General features: G+C 42.2%; 1 protein-coding gene across 5 annotated transcripts in view; it reads right to left on the bottom strand.

Annotated features, from left to right (window-relative positions):
• Nucleotides 1-21,641, bottom strand: part of prpf39 (PRP39 pre-mRNA processing factor 39 homolog (yeast)) — a 61,408-nt gene extending 39,767 nt beyond the window's left edge. For 4 of the 5 annotated variants that reach the window (XM_068038856.1, XM_068038858.1, XM_068038859.1 and 1 more), the window contains exons 1-5: nt 21,549-21,641; nt 8,911-9,368; nt 2,261-2,386; nt 1,430-1,548; nt 141-308 (exon numbers count right to left, since the gene is read on the bottom strand). In XM_068038856.1, coding sequence (XP_067894957.1) covers nt 141-308; nt 1,430-1,548; nt 2,261-2,386; nt 8,911-9,368; nt 21,549-21,561 — 884 coding nt within the window. In that variant the 5' untranslated portion in view covers nt 21,562-21,641. The remainder of the gene's footprint in view (nt 1-140; nt 309-1,429; nt 1,549-2,260; nt 2,387-8,910; nt 9,369-21,548) is intronic. The other variant, XM_068038857.1, reaches the window with a different exon arrangement.
• Between the last annotated feature and the right edge of the window lie 4,303 nt (nt 21,642-25,944).

The raw sequence follows: 25,944 nt of genomic DNA, 5'->3' as shown, positions 1-25,944 counted from the left end.
TTAACTTTTGTATTTTGTAATACTTCAATTTTTATCTTCATTCTTCAATGTATAGAGGAAGATTTTCAAAAGCAAAGACAAGATTTGAAGCAAATATAAATTTGAAAACGTTGTTTTCCATTTTGGTTCTTCTAGCTTACCTTTGGAAATGATGACTGTAAAGCTGCGTTGGAATACCAAGAATCCGATCATAAATTGCTGTCACCTCTTCCAGATTTCCCCTGTCATCTTCCCAGTTGATGTAAGTTTCCCAAAGTCTATCTGAGCGGAAGTCGGTCCCTGCAGCTAACACAGCATGTTCAAATACGCTGTAGGAATATAGAAAAAAAGGCTAGTTTGTTATTGTGGCTTGGAGTTTCTGCTTGATTGTGCTAGCTTTCTCGGCACAATTCCCAATATTGGCATAACCAAAGAATCCAAGTGTAAATTGCATTCAACACAATGAGTTTTACGATCTTTTGCACTTGTTTTAAAAAAAACATTGATCTAGAGACAGGCCCTGCCTGCAAACCCAGGGTGAATTAATCACCACTGGGGGTTTCTGCTAACCGTGCTCGTTTGCAGGCCTTTGAAAAGGCTAAAAAAAACTAAAGTGGATCTTTTTTGGCACAAGGACACTAATATGCACATTGAAATTTTTGAATAAATTTTTTTTTTTTTTTAAAGATTTCATAAGAACTCCAATCTAACTAGAAAATAATTTGATATTAAAAAAAGTCACTTTCAGCAATTTAAAATCAAATGGTCACGAATTGAGACTTAAAATACTTTTTTTTAAAAAAAGAAGATAAATCCATTTGCAGCTGTGTCGAACTTTACCAAGTTCCCACTCATTTATATTAAAGGAATTATTTTAAAGCAACTTAATTTTTTTTAAAAAACACAGCCCAATTTGTGCTAGTTCATGGAGGATTTTGCATTCAGTGATACGCAAATGTGTTTGAGTGCTAACTCTGGTGGTTGGGGGCAGGGTGCACAGGGAAGAAAACATTTTTCAAAACAAGTGCAATTTATGCCAGAATCGCCGACTGTATCTAAAGCATTAACTCTTACCCTGTATCTTTTCATGTTCTCCCCTCCCTCCTTGAATATGCTATGGCGCTACAAACTAGTTTTTGAATACCCTACCAAAAGTGTTTGTAGCATGCTATTTCACTGCAAGCTCAATCCAGTATTGCCCAAAATCTAATGCATGTGGGGATGGATGTGGGTAGAGAGTGATGCATGGAAGGGATCAGAGATGACCTTATCTGTGATTGATATGGTGCTTGGTTGACACAAATTGTTTTAGAATCAGAATCATAGTAAAATTGACTTTTGAAAAATCAGTTGGTTCAACTGAGCTTCAAATTGAGAATTCAGCAGCAAGATGCAAATTGAATCAAGATACATTTTTTTGTCAAAGATTCAGGTACCAATCCAATATTACCTCTTTATTTTGGCATCAGTCTCTGGATTGTTGCTATCCAAGGTCTCTTTTAAGAAATTGATATAGTGAAGCCAAAGATCAACACTAAGAGGTATTGCTTGTAGCCCTCGTCTGTATACCTGTGACAAAGAGATTTCTAGTAATAACTAAAATTTATCAAGAATAGAAAACCACCAGCAGAGTCTGTATACCGAAAATTTTACTTTCCAGATAACTGTTTTCAGAAATGCAGATAAAAATCAGGAATTTGTTTGAATAATCTGCCATTACCATTGTGTGGAGGGTGGAAAGAACATCACAATGTTCTGCTCTCCACGCGTACAGCCTTGATCTTCAGCGTGTGAGATGGCTCCTGCATTCTGACCAGGTAGGGCAGGCTTGGGGTACAGACCATAGGGCACAGACCCATTAGAACATCACTGACAGCCTCTAACCACAAATGCAATAAAGTTCAGCAAAAATAGAAACACAAACATAAAATAAGGAAAAACCAATTCAGATTAAAATCATAGCACCCAAGTAAAACTGTCAGAAAAGCCCTGCCCTACTTGTTAAACTGCATTGATTTGTACTGCAAAGCTTGGCAAACTGTAGTACTAATGAACCTGTTAACAAAGAGAGAAGATATTAGCTGAAAACTGCTAAGGGTAAATGTTTGATTTCAAATGTGAAAAAGTGGATGAGACCATCTACTAAAAGCCAAGATCAAACTCTCTTGTAAACCTGGCTTACGTTTTAGCCTGAGTAGAAGCTGGCTTGGAGTAGTAGTCAGAGACAAGGCCAGGTTAAAATTTAAAAAAGTGAAAAAGTAAACAAAAAGTCATAAGTCACCTCTTCTGCCCGTTTCACGTTGTCATGTCGCCGCTCAAGATCAGCATACTTTTTCCAATAGCCATAACAATATGGGTAGTGGGACAAAAAATGATCAAAAGCTTTTCTGGCTGCCAGGATGTGGTTCTGCAAAGAGGATAATGTACTTCAGTTTATTTTAACAATCTATGCAAATACTACATCCCATTTTGTTTCTAATTACCACCTATTAATTCAAGTGGTTTTCTATTGACTTTTACCATCACATTTGGGTTTCAAAATACAACATTTCTGGTATCAAACTTCAAATTCACATCTTCCATTTGGCACACATTTTTTTGCTGCAATCATTTCTCGTGGAAACTCTGCAATAACTACAACCTATTAAACTAATTTTCTCCTTTTTTGGATTCACCAGCATTTGTTGGCATTAATGGTGCATGTACATTGCATTCCAGCATGATATTATTTCCATTGTCTGGCCATTATTAGGACAAACCAACAGCCTGGATAAGAGGCAGACAGAATCCTCTTTCAACAGTTTAAAAAACCAGGAGTACTCTGTAAACCAAGTTGGACAACACAATTTATACTCTATGCAAAATTGAAGTAGTCCGACACTATAATACTCCAGGGGACCCTCATTCCAGACTAAGGCCAGGCCCTGATCCCAGATTTACACTGCCAGCATAGTACAAATGTGAAGTCAAATTACTTTACATCAATATAAAACTTGCACTATCTAAAAATATATTTGTGGAATGTGGGCAACACTTGTAAGGTTGCATTCATTGGCCAACTCTGAGAATGATGGTTGTCCATCTTTCTGAACCAATACAAATTTTGGGTAAAGCAACAGGAAGTAAGCAAACATGTGCAGATTGTCAGATCCCACCCAGACAGTGTTTAATTGATTACCCCACTAACTTCATTATTTGTCCACCCTTCCCAGGATGCCACACTTTATTTGGTAACCCATCACATGAAAATCAATTTGAATATATGCAGGGGTTCAGGTTAACATTAATTTGAAAATCAGCAAAGCTTACAAATCAGCAACAGTGGGCGTGAACGAAATACAAAGCCAACCTTGGAGATTGCTGGGAATGTGGACACCTTGAAGGAATGCAGTCCAGACCATAACACCAATGGTAAGGAACTGCACAGGAGGGAACAGCAAAGCATAGTAATGCACTCATTACAGGAAATTCCAGAGTTAGGAAGGCAGACAGACATCATGAGTTGCCTCCCTGCTGTCAGGGTAAAGGACATCATGGAGAGGGTGCAGAATATTCTGCTGGGGGAAGGGACTGGTGGCACCTCAACTGGGACCAATGTCCTCGTGGAGGGGGCTTCACTAGCGTGGTTGGGGAAGAGTTTAATCTAAATTGGCAGGGGGTGGCCACCAGCATATAGAAGAGGAGGAATAGGGTGTATAAAAAGGAAGGAGTGTTGGATAGCACTAGAGAAGAAAGGAGAATTGTATTAGATAACAGCAGACTAAGGAGCACTATGAGGATTACAAAGACGGGTTTACATTCATGCAATGAATGAGGCTGGTAAGCAACAAGCACAAATTGCTGTTTGGGATTATGATGTAATGGCAATAACAAACGTGGCTTAAAAATGGTGAGGATTGGGACTTTATCTAAGGATAAAAGCATTTAGAAAAGATCGGGAAGGCAACAAGGGAGGTGGGGTGTCAGTACTGATTAGGGAAGACACTGTAGCTTTGGAAAGGGATGATGTCATTGAGGGTGCAAAGACAATTCATCAGGTTACAGTTGAGAAGCAAAAAACAGACATCACCATGCTATTGGAAGTATATTCTATAGGCCTCAAATAGGGGGAGGGAGAGAAGCAAATCTGCAGGGAAATCACAGATATACAAGAACTATATGGTGGTGATGTTGGAAGATTTCAAACAACCAAATATCAATTGGGATAACGTTAAGAGTAAAGGGTGAGGGGAGGAATTTCTGAAATGTGTTCAGAAGAACTTCCTTGAGCAATATGTTCTTGGTCCAACTAGGAAGGCGGCATTGCTGAATCTGATGCTGGGAAATGAGGTGGACCAAGTGTCTGTGGGGAACTCTTGGTAAGAGTGATATTAAAGTTTAAATTTGTAATGAAGAGCAAGGTACAATCTAAAGTTGAACTGCTAAATTGGAAGAAAGCTAACTTCAATGGGATGAGATGGGATTTAGCCAATGACTGACAGGAAAAACTAACAGAACAATGGGTGATCTTGGAGGAGATGTTTTCAGGTACAGGCTAGGTACATTCCAACAAGGGCAAAAGACAAGGGAACCAAATCTAGGGATCCTTGGATGACGAGATATAGAGAATCTGATGAAACAAAAAAAAAAAGGATGTATGATGCAAGTCAGGTGATTTCTACAAGTGAGAACTAGGCCAAATATAAGTTGAGAGGGTAAGTGAAAAAGAAAATGACTGGTAAAGACAGAATACAGGATTAGAATTTTTTAAAAATTCATTCATGGGATGTGGGCATCACTGGTTAGGCCAGCATTTATTGCCCATCCCTAATTGCCTTTGAGAAGGTGGTGGTGAGCTGCCTTCTTGAACCTCTGTAGTCCACATGGGGTAGGGACACCCACAGCACTGTTAGGAAGGGAGTTCCAGGATTTTGACCCAGTGACAATGACGGAACAGCGAGTTCCAAGTCAGGATGGTGAGCGGCTTGGAGAGGAACTTGCAGGTGGTGGTGTTCCCAACCATTTGCTGCGCTGGTCCTTCTAGTTGGTAGAGGTCACATGTTTGGAAGGTGCTGTCTAAGGAGCCTTGGTACATTGCTGCAGTGCTTCTTGTAGATGGTACACACTGCTGCCACTGTGCATCGGCAGTGGAGGGAGTGAATGTTTGCGGATGGGGTGCCAATCAAGCAGGACGCTTTGACCTGAATAGCGTCAAGCTTAGTGTTGTTGGAGTTGCACCCATCCAGGCAAGTATTCCATCACACTCCTGACTTGTGCCTTGTAGATGGTGGACAGGCTTTGGGGAGCCAGGTGGTGAGTTACTCACCACAGAATTCCTCACCTCTGACCTACACTTGTAGCCATGGTATTTATATGGCTACTCCAGTACAGTTCCTGGTCAATGGTAGCCCCTAGGATGTTGATAGTGGGGGATTCAGCAATGGTAATGCCATTGCATGTCAAAGGGAGATGGTTAGATTCTCTCTTGAAGAACGGCAGTTAATATAAAATGGAATTCAAAAATATTCTACCGGCATGTAAATAAAAAGCAGTATGAGGCAGGGTGGGGCACAGAACAAGGCTAGAAAACCTAATCAGTACTTTGCATCAACATTTACTAAGGAAGAGGATGCTGACAAAATATCAGTAGAAGCAGAGATGGTAGAAGTAATGGATGGAGTGAAAATTGATAGGACAAATGTACTGGAAAGGCTTGCTATGCTTAGAGTGGATAGGTCACCTGGCCCAGATAGCTTGCATACCAGGTTGTTCAAGGAAGAAAGTGGAGATAACAGAAGGGCTTACCATAATCTTCCCAGATACTGAAGAGGTGCCAGAGGTTTGGAGTGGCAAATGTGACATCCTTTTTCAAGAAAGGGTGCAAGATCATTCGTAGTATCTACAGGCCACTCAGTTTAACCGTGCTGGATAAGGTTTTGAAACAATAATCGGGGGAAATAGAAACACAGGTACTCGGAGAGGTTTGAGTTAATTGAAAACCAGTAGCAATTTGTAAAAAGCAAATAGTGCTTGACGAAGTGATTTTTTGATGAAGTAACGGAAGATGGATGAAGGGACGGCAATGGATGTCATCTATATGGATTTTAAGAAAGCATTTGAAAAAGTACCACATAAAAGGCTCGTTAACAAAATTGAGGCTCGGAATAGCATCAACATTGATGAAAAAATTGGTTTCGGACAGAAAACAGCAAATAGAGGTAAATAGTTGTTTCAGACTGGAGGATGGTAGACAGTAGTGTTCCAAGGTTCAGTGCCAGGCCCACTGCTTTTTTGATTTATATAAAATGACTTGGACATTGGAATATAGAGTAAAATTTCGAAATTTGCCGATTATACCAAACTTGCATGTGTGACAGTGATACGAAATCAACTGCAACAAGAGATAGGCTAGCAGAATGGCCAGACAGGTGGCAAATGGAATCTAATACAGAGAAGTGAGGAAATGCATTTTGGCAGAAGGGATAGGGAGAGATAATCTAGATTAAATGGCACAGTTCTAAATAGTGTACAGGGACAGAAGGACCTGGGGGTGGATGTGCATAGATCTTTGAAGGTGGCAGGACATAGAGAGAATGATTAGCAAAGCATATAGGATCTTGAGCTTCATGAATAGGGGTAGAATACAAAAGCAGGGAAAATCATTCTGAACCTTGATAAAGCTCTGGTTAGGTCAGTACTAGAGTACTGCCTCCAATTCTGGCCACTACAATTTTGGAAGGATGGGAGGGTCCTTGAGGGTGCAGAGCAGACCTACCAGAATGGTTGCAGAGATGAGGGAATTTTAGCTACAAAGTTAGGTTGGAGAAGCTGGGGCTGTTCTGCTTGGAGCAAAGGAAATTGAGGGGAGATTTGATAGAGGTCTACAAGATTTTGACATGTTTAGATAAGGTAAACAAAGTAAAGCTGTTCTCATTAGCTGATGATACAAGGTCCAGGTGACACAGATTAAAAGGCTTTGGGCAAGACCCAGGGAGTGGGGGGGGGGGGGGGGGGGGAGAAAAAGGGAGGGAAACGTGGGGAGATGAGAGAAAGATCTGTTTTACGCTGCAAGTAATTACCTAGAACTTGCTGCCTATGAGTGGTGGAAAGAATGCCTTTTATATAGTGCCTTTCACAACCACCGACCTTCAAGTGCTTTACAGCCAAAGTACTTTTGAAGTGTAGTCACTGTTGCATTTTCTACATTACAGCAGCCAACTTGCATACAAGAAACACCTACAAATATTAATGTTAATGACCAGATAATGTTTCTGTGATGTTGATTGAGGGATAAATATTGGCCAAGACACCAGTGCCATGGAATCTTTTGCAGCCGCCAGAGCAGGCAGATGGGGCCTCAATTCATCCGAACGACAGCACCTCTGACAGTGCAGCACTCCCTGAACACACTACTGAAGTGGCAGCCTTGATTTTTTTGCTCAAGCACACGAGTGGGACTTGAACCCAGAACCTTGTGATTCAGAAGCAAGTGGTTACCAACTGAGCCACAGCTGACACAGCAGAGGTAATGAATGATTTCAGAAGGAAATTGGATGGGCACTTGAAGGAAATAAACTTGCAGAATTGTGTGGATAGAGTGGGGGAACGGGGCTGGTTAGATTGCTCAAGAGCCAGCATGGACTTGATTGATTGAATGGCCGACTGCTGCACCATAGACTCAATGGGCCAAATGATCATCTTCTGTGGCATAATGACTGACATTATTGCACTTGTACACAAACTCCACCATGGATCTAAGTTCAATCACTTTGTTACATTATTTCTGTGCAATAACAGCTTGCTGTCCAGTGATTGTGTAACCTCAATTTGAATTGCTACGATTGTGTAAAACAAATGAACTGTTTTAACGTTGGTACTAGCAATTTCCCGACCTGGAATGCTACCAGATTACATTTTATGTTTGTCTCCCAGTCATCTCAAGAACAGTCAAATACTACATCATATTTACTTCAGTATTACATATTGAAGAGATTGCATATAAAAGTTTGACTTGTTTAAACAGATACTGAAATATCACTTTCAAATTTGATTTGCCTTGCCTATCCACAAGATAGCGTTAATGCCACAATGTGGCACAATGCTACAATGACGAGGGATGAATTCAGGGATAAGATACCATGTGATCAGAAAAAGTAAATTCTTTCATTTGAGAAACTCCCAGAATGATTGTACTGTACAAACTTCAACCCAGCAACACAGAAGGTAACAACTTCAGTCAGATTTCCTTCTTTTATAGTTATTACACTGCAATGATTCAGCAGGGTGCCAGTGAAATGTACTTCCTTATAAAATGCGATTTACATAGGAAACAATGGCAATTCATCACTACTTTCACCAGCATTTTAGTTAATTACTATATATTCAAATAGACTTTTCAACATACCCGCATTTCTGGCAAATTACACTCCACACATTCTGAATCATGGTGATAGATAAACATGCAAATATTCCTAAGTCTGGGCGAATTGAAAAAGTTTGTCAGATCTAGCGTTTTGTGCATAACAAATAAGCACTTCTCAAATAGTACAAAAGCAAAATACAGCAGATGCTGGGAACCTGAAATAATAAATGCTGGAAATAGTCAGCAGGTCTTGCAGCATCTATCGAGAAAAGCAGTTAACATTTCAGGTCAATGACCTATCAGAACAATTCTGATCAAAGGTCATTAACCTGAAACATTAACTGTTTCTCTTTCTACAGATGCTGCCAGACTTGCTGAGCATTTCCAGTATTTTCTATTATTTTTCAATTAGTGATTGCCAAGTGGTTTCTCGCACCAGCGATAAAGCACTTAATTAAATAACTGAACTCTGTGGTAATAGGACACCGCGAGTATATTAAGGACAAGTCTACTTCTAGGTAGGTGATTCATTTTAGGTGATTGTGTTTTTAAAAACACAAAGCAGTATTTCATACAATCTGCTCACTCACCTCCTGCTCCACATATTGCAACAAGTATGTCCAACCTGTGAAGTCCTGGGGGTTGTCTGCAACCACTTTCCAAAACTTTTCATACTCTGTAGGAAAGGGGATTTCTAAATCAATAAGTTCTACATTTTCTGTATCTTCCACTACCCCCTCACGTGGGGAGTTCTCAGGTTGAGATTCAGTGTCCATTGATGCTGATCCTTCAGGAGATTCTACTTGCACCACTGATGTAGTTGTCAAGTCTGTAATGGGTTCCACACCGACTTCCTGTTCGTCAACATTACTCCCACTAACCACAGCTTCTGATTTAGAAGGGGAGATCTTGTTTGCATCAGAAGGCTGCAAGTTTGACATGAGCATCTCTTTTGGAAGAGAATTGCCAGTGGAAATATTTTTATGCAAGTCACATTCATCTGCAGAGTTAAGTCCGTCATTCTGTGGCGACGCTGTCTGATTTGAATCTTCAAATGAAAACAAATGGAAAATTAGAGACAGTGATTAAACTGCACTTAAATATGCCAAAATTCATCTTTTCTATCAGTTTCATTCCTGGCTTACAAATACAACCTTAACAGCCTCTCTTCAAGCAAAAATCCCAACCAGGAGCAGAAGCCAATGAACTTGTATAGCTCTAATTTCAACATTAATTTCTGATCAGAATCCAAATGTCTGACCTCAGGATGCAAGGATAGGTCAATTGACACACTGCAGGATTTAAGACTGCTACATCTCCTCAGACCAGGAACTTTAAAAAAAATATATAATATATATTTATTCTGCCTGTTATTCGAGCACTCGTCCTTCACAGAAAGTTAACTGTAATGCTAATTATAGCACACCATTAGCTCTTTCTTTCCTTATTTGGGAAGTGTATTGAATGCTTTTGTTGTTCATACATCCTTCTTTCCTGATTCAGTGAATGTACTATATATCGAAGTAAAGTTTGCACACAAGTCTGACAAAATGGTGGGGTTAACTTTATGTAACAAGACATTAAAAAAATGATAAAATACTGAAATAATGTGGTTGCTTACAATACTCGCTGCTGCTATGCCTTTCACTGCATATTCAATAAGAAAAGTTAGCATTCAATGTTATTTCAATAGCATGAAGGTGGTAAAGAGGAAAACGTATTTTCAAAGAAGAATGATAGTGTGCAAAATGGCATTTTCATTGAAAATGAAGTACATTCAAACTCAAGAGCGTATGTGTGGGGAAGGAGGAAAGACTTTCGTTTGATTACTTGTAATATACAACTTCTGTAAGTGATATTGCAGTTTTTCCTTTAGATTTGATCTAGTTTACTAATATTTGGGTACAGTGACTTTCCTAGAATTGGCCTATTAACAGAAAACTGCCTAATACATTAAAGTGCACTAAGAATATTCAATTTGTATTGATCCAAATGGCATACAAGTTGCAGTGTGCATTGCTGTCAAGTGCATTGCACCATTAATCATTTTTCTTTGAAGCTAGCAGGCTAAGCTCTTTGGCAACTCAATATACAATATGTTCTACATTGATATGATTATACGTGGGAAATATAAAATGCTGTAATTCCTATAATACGCAGGTACCCATTTTCCCCTGTACTGGCTAGAGATTGTATTAAGGAGCAAGTGGTGAGGTGTGACAATGCCTGCAAAACAAAAAGTTTGTTATATGTCTGAGAAGATAGCAAAAAGAAATAGGTACCTGAGGATTTAAGACGTAAAGTCAAGGGCAAAAACAGTTGTTGGCACTGATGAGGCAGACACCAATATATTCACGCTTTGGAGTACATCACTGCTTTTATATTCTGTATTACTGAACACAAGTACACAAATACTTCCAGAACAGGTAACTGAGTAGCTTTCAGAAGCAGTAACATTTTACCAAGTTTTTCTTCCCTAACTTGAAGACAACAACTTCCATACTGTTATCCATCTGAGATGAATGAACTCACACCAGAGACCAAAGCCCTACATTCCTGATCTGGATGTTCCTATGTTACGGCCTGTCTTAAACAACTAGCCATATTATCCCACAGTACTAACTTAAACATATCAAAATGATCTCAAATTAAAGGATCAAATGCAGGGTTTATCATTGTTATAGCATCTGACATTGAAATGGCAGCATCCTGCATTGGAATTTAATTATATACTTTTTAAAGGCTTGCCAAGTATAAAATCCAGTAAGCACCTTAACATCCAATTGTATTTTGTTTAGTTACTCAATGGGCAGTAAAATGCAGAAGTAATAGTATAGCATTGTAAAACAATACAAGCAGGTAAACAGAAGCGTATAAAATTGGACTCTTGACTAGAACAGGAAACCTAGCTTAAATCACACCACCAATGGCAAAAGGGAACAAAATAAAACAAAGCTTTTTCAAAGATCAATATCTACACTATCTTTTGACACATTAGATTATGAAACATTCCCAAAAAAGTAATACAATTTTCCAGAGAGCTAGAATGAGAGTTTGAATTACTGAAATAAAGCAATAAAATTGAGACGAATTTATATTATATATATTATGACAATTCCAATGCTCTCTTGGCCCACCTCCCACATTCCATAATCCTCAGCTCATCCAAAACTCTGCTGCCCACATTCTAACTTGCACCAAATTCCATTCACCCATCAGTCCTGTACTCGTTGACCTACACTGGTAATGCCTCAAATTTAAAATTCTCATCCTCTTGTTCAAATCCCTCCATGGCCTGTCTCCCACCACCACAGCCATTGGAGGGTTTTCCCCGATTCCCATTGACTTCAGTTTTGCTAGGGCTCCTTGATGCCATACTCGGTCAAATGCTGCCTTGATGTCAAGCGCAGTCGCTCTCACCTCACCAGTTCAGCTCTTTTATCCATGTTTGAACCAAGGCTGTAATGAGGTCAGGAGCTGAGTGGCCATAGCGGAACCCAAATGGAGTGTCACTGAGCAGGTTATTGCTAAGCAAGTGCCGCTTGATGGCACAGTTGATGACACTTTCCATCACTTTACTGATGATAGAGAGTAGGTTGATGGGGCGGTAATTGGCTAGGTTGATTTGTCCTGCTGTGTGTATACAGGACATACCTGGGCAATTTTCCACATCGCAGGGTAGATGCCAGTGTTGTAGCTGTACTGGAGCAGCTTGGCTAGGGGCACGGCAAGTTCTGGAGCACAGGTGTTCAGTACTATTGCCGGAATATTGTCAGGGCCCATAGTTTTTGCAGTATCCAGTGCCTTCAGTCGTTTCTTGATATCACGGAGTGAATCGAATTGGCTGGAGTCTGGCATCTGTGATGCTGGGGACTTCAGGAGGAGGCCGAGATGCATCATCAACTCGACACTTCTGGCTGAAGATTGTTGCAAATGCTTCAGCCTTATCTTTCGCACTGCTGTGCTGGGCTCCCCCATCATTGAGGATGGGGATAGTTGTGGAGCCACCTCCTCCAGTTAGTTGTTTAATTGTCCACCACCATTCATGGCTGGATGTGGCAAGACTGCAGAGCTTAGATCTGATCCATTGGTTATGGATCGCTTAGCTCTGTCTATCGCATGCTGCTTACGCAGTTTGGCACGCAGATAGTCTGGTGTTGTAGCTTCACCAGGTTGACCCCTCATTTTGAGGTATGCCTGGTGCTGCTCCTGGCATGCCCTCCTGCACTCTTCATTGAACCAGGGTTGGTCTCCTGGCTTGATGGTAATGGTAGAGTGGGGGATATGCCGGGCCATGAGGTTACAGATTGTGGTTGAGTACAATTCTGCTGCTGCTGATGGCCCACAGCGCCTCATGAATGCCCAGTTTTGCATTGCCAAATCTGTTCTAAATCTATCCCATTTAGCACGTTGGTAGTGCCACACAACACAATGGACGGTATCCTCAATGTGAAGGCGGGACTTCGTCTCCACAAGGACTGTGCGGTGGTCACTCCTACCAATACAATCATGGACAGAAGCATCTGCAGCAGGCAGATTGGTGAGGAAGAGGCCAAGTATGTTTTTCCCTCCTGTTGGCTCCCCCACCACCTGCCACAGACCCAGTCTAGCAGCTATGTCCTTTAGGACTCGGCCAGCTTGGTCAGTAGTGGTGCTACCGAGCTACTCTTGGTGATGGACATTGAAGTCCCCCACCCAGAGTACATTTTGTGCCCCTGCCACCCTCAGTGCTTCCTCCAAGTAGTGTTCAACATGGTGGAGTTGAGTCATCAGCTGAGGAAGGGCAGTAGGTGGTAATCAGTAGGAGGTTACCTTGCCCATGTTTGACATGATGCTTCATGGGGTCCAGAATCAATGTTGAGGACTCCCAGGGCAACTCCCTCCCTACTGTATACCACTGTGCCACCACCTCTGCTGGGTCTGTCCTGCCAGTGGGACAGGACATACCCAGGGATAGTGATTGCAGTGTCTGGGACATTGTCTGTAAGGTATGATTCCATGAGTATGACCATGTCAGGCTGTTGCTTGACTAGTCTGTGGGACAGCTCCCAGATGTTAGTAAGGAGGACTTTGCAGGGTCGACAGGGCTGGGTTTGCCGCTGTCGTTTCCGGTGCCTAGGTTGATGCCAGGTGGCCCGTCTGGTTTCATTCCTTTTTATGAATTTTGTAGCAGTTAGGTACAACTGAGTGGCTTGCTAGGCCATTTCAGAGGGCATTTAAGAGTTAACCACATTGCTGCTTCATCAATGATCTTCCTTCCATCATAATGTCAGAAGCGGGGATGTTCGCGGATGATTGCACAATGTTCAGCACCATTTATGACTCCTCAGATACTGAAGCAGTCCATGTAGAAATGCAGCAAGACCTGGACAATATCCAGGCTTGGGCTGATAAGTGGCAATTAACATTTGTGCCACACAAGTGCCAGGCAATGACCATCTCCAACACGAGAGAATCTAACCATCGCCCCTTGACATTCAACAGCATTACCATCGCTGAATCCCCCACTATCAACATCCAAGGGGTTACCATTGACCAGAAGCTGAACTGGAGAAGCCATATAAAGACGGTGGCTACAAGAGCAGGTCAGAGGCTAGGAATCCTGAGGCGAGTAACTCACCTCCTGACTCCCCAAAGCCTGTCCACCATCTACAAGGCACAAGTCAGGAGTGTGATGGAATACTCTCCACTTGCCTGGATGGGTGCAGCTCCAACAATACTCAAGAAGCTCACCATCCAGGACAAAGCAGCCCACTTGATTGGCACCCCATCGACAAACACACACTCCCACCACCACCGACACACAGTGGCAGTGTGTACCATCTACAAGATACACTGCAGCAATGCACCAAGGCTCCTTCGACAGCACCTTCCAAACCCGCGACCTCTACCAACTAGAAGGACAAGGGCAGCAAATGGTTGGGAACACGACCACCTGCCAGTTCCCCTCCAAGTCACACACCATCCTGACTTGGATCTATAACGCCATTCCTTCACTGTCGCTGGGTCAAAATCCTGGAACTCCCTTCCTAACAGCACTGTAGATATGCCAACCCCAAATGGACTGCAGCAGTTCAAGAAGGCAGCTCACTATCACCTTCTCAAGGGCAATTAGGGATGGGCAATAAATGCTGGCCTGGCCAGCGTCATCCACATCCCATGAATGAATTAGAAAAAACGTTCTCTGTACCCTTCAGTCCTACAATCCTTAGATCACTGAGCGCCTCCAATTCTAACCTCATGCACATCAACAATTTCCATCACCCCACCATTGGCAGCTATATCCTTCAGCTGTGTAGGCCCCAAGTTCTGGAATTCCCTTCCTAAACCTCTCCAATACTCTCTCCTCCTTTAAAACGCTCATTAAAAATCAATCTGAGCAAGGTTTGGTCAGCGACCCCAATATCTGTGTGGCTTAGTGTCAAACTTGTATTAATAGTGCACCTATGAAGCACCTTTGTATGTTTTATGTTAAATGTAACTGCATAAATGCAAGCTGTTATGAATAAATTCTACAATTGAAGAGTCAACACTTCTCACAAATGATTACTGAAATATCAGCCTCATGAAAAATAAAAAGACATGCTGCCAACGATATCACAAATATAAACCAGAATGTGACCAACTGCAGGCCTACATTCAAAAATTGTTAGGCTGAAAATCAATCATGGTACCTTCAAAAATGAACTCATAATCCACTGCAACTCAAAGCACTACTGTTTTCACCAATGTCAGATTTTCACTTTTAAAAAAAGTTTTAGTAATTCAGCAATTCTATGGCTCTATACTATTACATCTGTCCTGGGATTGCTGCAGTGTTCCAGTGAACAACAGCGCAAGCTCGAGGAACAGCACCTCATTTACCGATCAGGCATGCTACAGCCTGCCGGAGTAAACACTGAGTTCAATAATTTCACAGCATGATGGGATCCTCCCTTTTTATTTTTAGTTATTTTTTCTTTTTTGTGTGTTTATTTTATTTTGTTTCTACTGTGCCTACCCACTGTTCTTTTTCATGTCTGTGCTTGGGGCCAGGCTGCTTAGTTTTCTGTCTATTAACACCCTCTCTGTACTAATGCTTTGTTTTTCAGCACATCATTAACATACCGTTTGCCTTTGCTGCATGACCTTCCTGGTCAGTTATTCTCTGTGAGCTTGTCCTATCAACACCTCGTTAGCCCTGGCCCACCCCCACTTTACTTGCTTAAAACCTTTTACATTTCTAATATCTGCCAGTTCTGATGAAGGGTCACTGACCTGAAACTTCAACTCTGCTTCTCTCCACAGATGCTGCCAGACCTGCTGAGTATTTCCAGCATTTCTTGTTTGTCTATTACTTTTTGCAGTGTTTATAAGCTGGGATGGCTAGGACTATTTTTCAGAAGACCTAGTCCCCAGAAGTGCAATAGAAACATAGAATGGTTACAGCACAGGAGACCATTCAACCAATCGTATCCATGCTGGCTCTCTGCAAGAGCAACTTACCTAGTCTCACTTTCCTGGCTTTTCCCCATAACCCTGCAAATTTTCTCTTATCCAATTCTTTTTGAAGGCCTCAAAGGAATCTGCCTCTACCACACTGAGTGCATTCCAGATCCTAACCACTTGCCGTGTAAAGAAAGTTTTTCTTCATGTCACTGTTTCTTTTGCCAATCACCTCAAAATCTGTATTCTCTGGTTCACTATTCTTCTACCAACAGGAACAGTTTCTCCTTATCGACTCTGTTCAGACCCCTCATGATTTTGAACACCTCTATCAAATTTCCTCTCAACCTTCTTTTCTCCAAGAACAGCCCCAGCTTCTCCATTCTATCGACATAACTGAAGTCCCTCATCCCTGGAACCATTCTCATGAATCTTGCCTGCATCCTCTCTAATGCCTTCACATCCTTCCAAAAGTGTAATGCCTAGAAATGGACAGGATACTCCAGTTAAGGCGAAATCAGTGTTTTTCTGCAGGTTTATCACCAACTTCGTTGTTCTTATACTCTATGCCCCCATTTATAAAACCCAGGATCCCATATGCTCTATTGACCATTTCTCAATCTGTCTTGCAACCTTCAATGATTGGGGGAATATGCCCCAGGTACCACTGCTCTTGCACCCATTTTAGAAAAGTACACTGTATTTTAAAATGGTCTCTCCTCATTCTTGCTACCAAAATGAATTACGTCACACTTCTTTGCATTAAATTTCATCTGCCACTTGTCCACCCATTCCACCAGCCTGTCAATGTCCTTTTGAAGTTTAACACTATCCTCACAGTTCACAATACTTCCAAATTTTGTCATTTGCAAATGTTGAAATTGTGCCCTGTACAACCAAGGCTAGATCATATACCAAGAAAAGCAGGGGTCCCAACACCAACTCCTGGAGAACCCCACTATACACCTTCCTCCAGTCCAAAAAACAACAATTCACCACTACTCTCCACTTCCTGTCACTCAGCCAATTTCATATCCATGCTGCGACTGTCCCTTTTATTCCATGAACTCTAACTTTGCTGACAAACCTGTTAAGTGGCACTTTATCAAATGCCTTTTGGAAGTCCATGTACATCACATCAACTTCATTAACTTAAATCAACCCTTTGTTACCTCAAACGTGATCTTCCCTTAACAAACCCATGCTACTTTCCTTAATTAATCTGCATTTGTCCAAGTGACTTAATTTTCTCCAAATTATCATTTCTAAAAGCTTTACCATCACCGAGGTTAAACTGACTGGCTTGTAGTTGCTGGGCTTAGCCTCGCATCCTTTTTTGAACAAGGGTGTAACATTTACAATTCTCCAGTCCTCTGGCAGGACAACGGTGTTTTTTTCTTAAAATTCTTTCATGGGATTTGGGTATTGCTGGCAAGGCCAGCATTTGTTGCCCATCCCCAATTGTGCTTGACAACAGAGCAGCTTGCTAGGCCAATTCAGAGGACAGTTAAGAGTCAACCACATTGATGTAGGTCTGGAGTCACATGTAGGTCAGACCAGGTAAGAATGGCAGATTTCCTTCCCTTCATGACATTAGTGAACGAGATGGGTTTTTATGACAATTGATGATAGTAATAGTGCTGTGATTCTGAGACTAGCTTTCAACTCCAGACTTTTATCCATTAGTTTAATTTAAACTCCACCAGCTGCCATGGTCGGATTTGCACTTATGGCTCCACAGCATTAGGTTGGCCCTCTGCATTACTACTATACCATCTCTGCACCTCCCCTCCCCCCAAAAGGTGGACTGGAAGATTACAGCCAGTGCCTCCGCAATTTCCACCCTTATCCCTCAGTATCTTCAGATGCATTTCATCCAGTCTTGGTGACTTATCAACCCTAAGTAAAGCCAGCCTATCCAATACCTCCTTTTCAATTTTTAGCCCATCTGGCATTTCAACTACCTCCTCTCATTAGGACTCGGGCAGCAACATCTTCCATGGTAAAGAAAGATGCAAAGTACTCATTTAGTAGCTCAGCTACGCCCTCTGCCTCCATGTGTAAATCCCCCTTTTAGATTCCTAATCGGTCCCACTCCTTTTACTATTTATATGTCTGCAGAAGACTTTGGGATTCCCTTTTATGTTAGCTGCCTTTCTCTTCTCATACCCTCTGCTTATTTTTTTTCACTTCCCCTCTGGACTTTCTTTATTCAGCCTGATTCTCAATTGTATTATCTACCTGACATCCATCATACGCCACCCTTTTCTACTTCATCTTACTCTCTTTCATCATACCAGCAGCTCTGGATTAGTTTGTCCTACCTTTCCACATGATAGGAATGCACCTTGACTGCACTCGAACTCTCTTCAAAAAGGTAGCCTATTGTTCCTTTGGTTTTGCCTGCCAGTCTTTTGATTCCAATTTATCAGGACCAGATCTTCTCACCCCATAAAAATTGGCCCTCCCCAATATTTTTATTCTGGATTGCTCCTTGTCCTTTTCCATTGCCAACCTCAACCTTAGGATATAAAGATCACTGTCCCCTAAATGTTCCCCTGACACTTGATCCACCTTATTCCCCAGAACCAGATCTAACAATACATCCTTCCGGAAACATACTGATGCAGAAAATTCTCCTGAACGCACTCTAGAAACTCTTGTGCTGCTCTGCCCTTTGCACTATTACTATCCCAGTCTATAATTTGGATAATTAAAGTCCATTATAACTACTTGCACTCTCCAATTTCATAGAATCATAGAAAAGTTACAGCACAGAAAGAGGCCATTCAGCCCATTATGCCTGTGCCGGCTGAAAAAAACTAATTGCCCAGTCTAATCCCACCTTCCAGCACCTGGTCCGTAGCCTTGCAGGTTACAGCACTTCAGGTGCTGGTCCAGGTACCTTTTAAATGAGTTGAAAGTTTCTGCCTCCATCACCAATCCGGGCAGTGAATTCCAGACACCCACCACCCTCTGGGTGAAAAAGAGTTTTTTCTCATGTCCTCTCTAATCCTTCTACCATGCATCTTAAATCTGCACTTCCTGGAAATTGACCTCTTCGCTAGGAGAAACGGGTCCTTCCTGTCTACTCTATCTAGGCCCCTGAATTTTGTACATCTCAATTAAGTCACTGCTCAGCCTCCTCTGTTCTAAGGAAAACAACCCTAGCCTATCCAATCTTCCCACATAACTGCAATTTTCCAGCCCTGGCAATATTCTTGCAAACCTCCTCTGTACTCTCTCCACAGCAATTATGTCCTTCCTGTAATGTGGCGACCAGAACTGTACACAATACTCCAACTGTGGCCTAATCAGCATTTTATACTGTTCCAGCATTATATCCCTGCTTTTGTACTCTATACCTCAGCCAATAAAGGAAAGCATTCCATATGCCTTCATCACTATCTACCTGTCCTGCCACCTTCAGGAACCTGTGGATATGCAGTCCAAAGTCTCTCACTTCTTCTACCCCTCAAAACCCTTCATTTATTGTGTATTCCCTTGCTTTGTTTGCCCTCCTGAAATGCATTACCTCACACTTCTCCGGGTGGAATTCCATTTGCCATTTTTCCACCCAACCAAACCATTGAATCATTCTGGAGTCTACAGCTATACTCGTCACTATCAAGTACACGACCAATTTTTGCGTCATCTGCAAATTTCCCAATCATGCCTCCCACATTTAAGTCCAAAGCATTAACATATACCACAAACAGCAAGGGACCCAACACTGAGCCTGTGGAACGCCACTGGAAACCACTTTCCATTTGCAAAAACATTCAACCATTTCCCTTTGCTTCCTGTCACTGAGAAAATTTTGGATCCACCCTGCCACATTCCCCTGTATCCCATGGGCTTTTACTTTTCTGACCAGTCTGCCATGCAGAACTTTACCAAATGCCTTACTAAAATCCATGTAGACAACATCCACTGCACTACCTTCAACAATCCTCCTTATTACTTCCTCAAAAAATTCAATTAAGTTAGTAAGACACAACCCTCCCGTAACAAATCCATGCTGACTATCCCTGATTAATCTGTGCCTAAGTGGCAGTTTATTCTCTTAGAATTGATTCTAATAATTTACCCATCACAGACGTCAAACTGATCAGCCTATAATTTGTTCCTCTATCTTTCCCACTAGTTGGCAACCTATAAATACACCTAGTAGTGTAATGGTACCTGTTTAGCTCTAGCCAAATAGATTCTGTCCTTGACCCCTTGAGGACATCCTCTCTCTCCAGCACAGAGATGTTCTCCTTAATCAATACTGCTGCCCCACCCCCTTTCTTTCCTGAACACCTTGTATCCAGCAATACTTCGCCTCCAGTCCTGCCCTTTTTTGAACCAAGTAGAATGTCTCCCATATTCTACTCTCTGTAAACTTAATGTCATTAAAAACTCTGCTGCACACATCTTAACTTGCACCAAGTCCTATCCCTCATCATCCCTGTGCTCACTGACCTACATTAGCTTCCGGTCAAGCAACATCTTGATTTTAAAAATTCTCCTGGTTTTCAAATGCCTCTATGGCCTCACCCTTTGCTATCTCTAATCTCCTCCAGCCCCCAAACCCTCTAATGTATCTTCACTCCTATAATTTTGGCCTCTTATGATTTCAATCACTCCACCATTGGTGGCCACACCCTCAGTTGCCTAGACTCTAAGCTCTGGAATGTCCTCCCCACACCTCTCCACCTAACTTTCTTCCTTTAAGACACTCCTCAAAACCTACTTCTTTAAGCTTTTGGTCATCTGACCTAATACCTCCTTTTGTAGGTCAGTGTCAAACTTGGTTTTATAATGCTCTTGTAAAGCACCTCAAGTACATCAAAAGGAGGACAAATAAGTTGTTGTCTACATTATCACATATTTTGGATCTGATTGAGGTACACAAAATTATGAGGGGCATTGATAGGATAGATAGGAAGAAACATTTTCTTTTAGCAGAGGGTCAATAACCAGGGGCATAGATTTAAGGTAATGGGCAGGAGCCTAGAGGGGATTTGAGGAAAAACTTTTTTTACCCAGAGGGTGGTTGGAATCTGGAACACTCTACCTGAAGGTGTGGTAGAGGCAAGAACCTTCACAACATTTAAGAGGTATTTAGATGTGCACTTGAAACGCCATAGCATACAAGGCTACAGGCATAGTGCTGGAAAATGGGATTACTCTATGACTCTATATTGCCCCATGACTATCTACATACGTAACTCACCAACATTACCACATTCCTTCCAACTCTGACCTCTACCTAATACTTTATTTCCTCATCTGCAGGAGCTCACACCCGACAGAAAATCTTGAAAAAGTAAGCACGTTGCTTTAGTACGGCTTTCCGTATCCTCTCTCTAGGAATGAAAGATAGCTTTCCAATGATTAAAAATAAAAACTTCACGGAACAGGTGCACGCTCAGTCATGTTGAAAACTAAACTAAGTGACTGATGCCAATCCTACGACTTGACTTCATAGCCCTCAGCTGTTAGTGGGGAGGAAAAGAGAGCTGATATTTTCAGACACTGCCGCACTACCAAATTAGGGCAGCGGCGAGGAACCGCCTGAGGAGAGAACTGGTACCACCGCCCAGTGCGGGAGGAATGGCCTCAACCTGACCCGCCGCTGATCCATGCTGAAACTTCCTACCACTACAGGCCGGAGAGCCCGGGCTCGAGTAAAGCTCTCAAAGGCCCAGCCGAGACGGAAGTGAAGCTGCAGCGTGGCAATGAGTAGACCCGAGCCCACACCCACCAGGACCGCCGCCTTCAACACCTCAGACATGGCGGGGCTACCTGCACTCACCTCTCTCCTCCATGCTACGACCGTTAAAACCGTTAGTGCCCCTCGCGCTAACAACACGCTTTTTTCCCCCTTCAACGCGCAAGCGCAGAACATCCAAACTCCGCCCACCCTTTTAAGGTCAGCTGATCACTAAATAGCACCAATGAGTAGAGAGCGTCAGCTGGAAGCTTCCAGTCTTTGTTGCGATGCTGAAAAAGTTCTTAACCAATTAATTTGGAGAATTTTCATTAGTACTGCGCTATTTCGGATGCTCTAGTGTTTGTGTATTTCCACCGTATATGCTGTTTTGAATTCCAGATTTCCAGCATCCGCAGTATTTTGTGTTTGTGCAGATGTCTATCGCAAAGGGTGAACGCACAATGCAGACTCTAAACAACTTTATAATGGCCAGGCTGAGGAAGGGTCCAGACTCGAAGCAACCAACACGGATTTATTTCAGAAAGGAAAATATTGTTTGAAAATCTTTGAGGAGGTGATAGATATGATGGTTGGTGAAATGGAGTGTATGTGTTGTAAATGAACTTTCAGAAAGCCTTTGACAAAGGTACCTTACAAGAAACTGTTGGAGTAGATTAAGGGGTATGGAATTAGGGGAAGTGTTGTATTTTGTACCCCAAGCATGAAGAAACTAGACTCACGATTTCTGTTTGTGTAGGCTATTATTCAGATGGCTGCCCAGATTTGTCTTAGTTTCACTTTGGAACCATGGCCCCTCGGGGTTCATCGCCGGATGTTATGGGCAGGCACCAAACAATCCATTCAGGTGGGGTGTCTTCTGTTGGTGCACCTTTGTTAATGGCTGTGAAGACCAATCCTTGAGAGACACATTCTACCAGAAGTGCTCACGTGAAGCTGCCAAGTGACACTGTAGTTGGCACCTGTTCCAAGCTGCTGTAGCAACTGATCGTCGTGGTAGTGCACACCAATGCACAGGATGTGTTGCTATTTCCTACTCTTGACTCCCAGGTGTGAGAGTCAACATTTAGAGTCTTCAGATCACATTTGCAAGTATCCTAGAAGTGAAGCTTTGGGCTCCCCACTGGTCATTTGGTCCTGGCTACCTCACCATACAGAAGGTGCTTGGGTATGCGATAGTCTTCCATCCCGTGTCCGATCCACCGAAGCCTCCTCTGTTTGATTAGTCCCAACACACTTGGGACCTCTGCCTTTGAGAGTGCCGCATTTGTGATTTTGTCGTGCCAGGATATATCCATAATGCGCTGCAGACAGCAAAGATGGAAATTATTAAGCTTCTTTTCCTGGTGGCTGTAAGATGCCCATGTTTCACAGCCATACAGCAAGGTGCTGAGAACACAGGCCTTATCAGCTTGGTCCTAAAGGTCAGCTTGGTGTTATCCCATGCACGTTTGCAAGTTGGCCAAAGGTGGTAGCTGCTTTCCCTATGCGTGTATCGAGTGCTGCATTGAGGGACGGATTGTCCGTCACCGTGGATCCAAGGTAGCAGAAGTTGCGAACCAGTTCCAGTGGTGTGTTATTTAGAACATAAGTAGGAGCAGGAGTAGGCAATTCAGCCCCTCGAGCCTGCTCCGCCATTCAATACTATCATGGCTAATCTCATCACGGCCTCAATTCCACTTTCCTGCCCGTTCTTCATAACCCTTCAACCCATTACATTAAAAATCTGTCTATCTCCTCCTTAAATCTACTCAATGTCCCGGCATCCACTGCACTCTGGGGTAGCGAATTCCACAGACTCACGACCCTTTGAGAGAAGTAATTTCTCCTTATCTCTGTTTTAAATCTGCTATCCCTTATCCTAAAACTATGACCTCTCGTTTTAGATTGCCCCACCAGAGGAAACATCCTCTCTACGTTTACTTTGTCAATCCCCTTTATCATCTTATATACTTCAATTAGATCTCCTCTCATTCTTCTAGACTCTAGAGAGTAAAGGCCTAAACTGCTCAATCTCTCTTCATAAGACAAACCCCTCATCTCTGGAATCAATCTAGTGAACCTCCTCTGAACTGCCTACAATGCAACTACATCCCTCCTCAAATAAGGGGACCAATACTGTATGCAATACTCCAGGTGCAGTCTCAGTAATGCCTTGTACAGTTGCAGCAGCACTTCCCTACTTTTATACTCTATTCCTTTAGCAATAAATGCCAAAGTTCTATTTGCCTTCCTTATTGCCTGCTGCACACGCATACTAGTTTTCTGCGATTCATGCATGAGGACACCCAGATCCCTCTGCACCGAAGCACTCTGAAGTTTCTCTCCATTTAGATAATAATTTGCCTTTCTATTCTTCCGACCAAAATGCATAACCACACACTTATCCACATTAAACTCCATCTGCCAGATTTTGGCCCATTCACCTAACCTATCCATATCCATTTGTAAATTTCTTATTTCTTTATTGCAACTTACTATTCCTCCTATTTTAGTGTCAACTGAAAACTTGGCTATAGTACCTTCTATCCCTGCATCCAAGTCATTAATATAGATTGTAAATAGTTGGGGCCCGAGGATCGCACCCTGTGGCACCCCACTAGTTACATCTTGCCAACCAGAAAAGGACCCATTTATCCCGCTCTCTGTTTTCTGTTGGTTAGCCAATTCTCTATCCAAGCTAATAAATTGCCCCCAACCCCACGTGATCTTACCTTGTGTATTAACCTTTTGTGCAGCACCTTATCAAATGCCTTCTGGAAGTCCAGATATACTACATCTACAGGATCGCCATTATCCACTTGTTGTTACATCTTCGAAGAACTCTAGCAAATTAGTCAAACACGATTTACTCTTCATAAAACCAAGCTGACTCTGATGGATTGCGTTTTGACTTTCTAAATTTCCTGTTATTAATTCCTTAATAATGGATTCTAACAATTTCCCAACGACTGATGTTAAACCAACTGGTCTATAGTTTCCTGCTTCCTGCCTCCCTCCCTTTTTGAATAAAGGTGTTATATTAGCATTTTTCCAATCCACTGGAACCTTCCCTGCATCCAGGGAATTTTGGAATACTATAACCAATGGATCCACTATCTCCACTGCCACTTCCTTTAAGACCCTAGGATGTAGGCCATCAGGCCCTGGGGACTTGTCTGCCTTCAATCCCAATAGTTTGCTCAGTACGTTTTCCCTAGTGATGATGATTGTTCTAAGCTCCTCCCTTTCTATAACCTCTGCATTACCTGTTACTATTGGGATGGTACTAGTGTCCTCCACCGTGAAAACTGAGGCAAAATACTGATTTAGTGTCTTCGCCATTTCTGTGTTCCCCACTATTAACTCCCCAGTCACATCCTCCAAGGGGACCAACATTCACTTTAGCTACTCTCTTCCCTTTTATATACTTTTTGAAGCTTTTGCTAGCTTTTGCACTAGTTTTCTTTCATAATTTACCTTTGCTCTTTTTATTACTTGTTTAGTAACCCTTTGTTGATCTTTAAAAGTTTCCCAATCTTCCAGCCTGCCACTGGCCTTTGCAATATGGTATGCCTTAGTTTTTGTCTTTATGTAATCCTTGCTGAGCCATGGATGTTTTTTCCCCCTCTTACAATCTTTCTTCCTCTCTTGATATCAGGGGCGCGGCCACTGTTTTCTTGATGCTTATCGTCAAGGAGACCAAGTTACAGGCATGGGAGAGACAGTCTATGAGTCTTTGTAGCTGAGTTTCCATGTGAGTGACTAGCACAGCATCATCAGCGTAGAGGAGTTTTCTGATCAGGACACAATGTGTTTTGGTCTTCGTTTTCAGCCTTGATAGATGAGCTTGCCGTCTGACCTAGTGTACAAGTAGACTCCTTCCATATCTGCAGGGAAGGCAAAGGTCAGGAGCATGGAGCAGAAGATACCAAACAGAGTAGCGGCTAAGACACAACCCTGTTTCACTCCATTGTTCACTCCAAAACTGTCGGAGGTGGAACCATCAAACTGAAAAATGCAAGACTCTGCTTCCCCCTTGTAGACCAAGGAGCTTATTTTGAATTAAACCTTCTTATGCCTAAAAAAGGTATCGAGTCATTTCTTACAGTTCATTTGGTCCTCTAAGTACACAAATAATCTTGGAGATATGGAAGTCGCTTATGATGGCACTGCGATCTGTGCCACAGGAATCTGTGCAGGGCCGTCAACTTTTTACAATTTATATAAATGACTTAGAAGAAAGGACTGAAAGTCTGGTTGCTAAATTTGCTGATGACACAAAGATAGGTAGGAAAGTAACTTGTGAAGAGGACATAAGGAGGCTACAAAGGGATATAGATAGGTTAAGTGAGTGGGCAAAGACCTGGCAAATGGAGTAGAAAGTGGGAAACTGTCCACTTCGGCAGGAAGAATAAAAAAGTATATTATCTAAATGGTGAGAGATTGCAGAGCTCAGATGCAGAGGGATCTGGGTGTTATAGTGCATGAATCGCAAAAG

This window comes from Heterodontus francisci, chromosome 9 (genome assembly GCF_036365525.1).
Source record: "Heterodontus francisci isolate sHetFra1 chromosome 9, sHetFra1.hap1, whole genome shotgun sequence".
Classification (NCBI taxonomy): Eukaryota; Metazoa; Chordata; class Chondrichthyes; order Heterodontiformes; family Heterodontidae; genus Heterodontus; species Heterodontus francisci.
The sequence above is the reverse complement of the archived record's forward strand: the minus strand, read 5'-3'. Positions and strand labels throughout refer to the sequence as shown.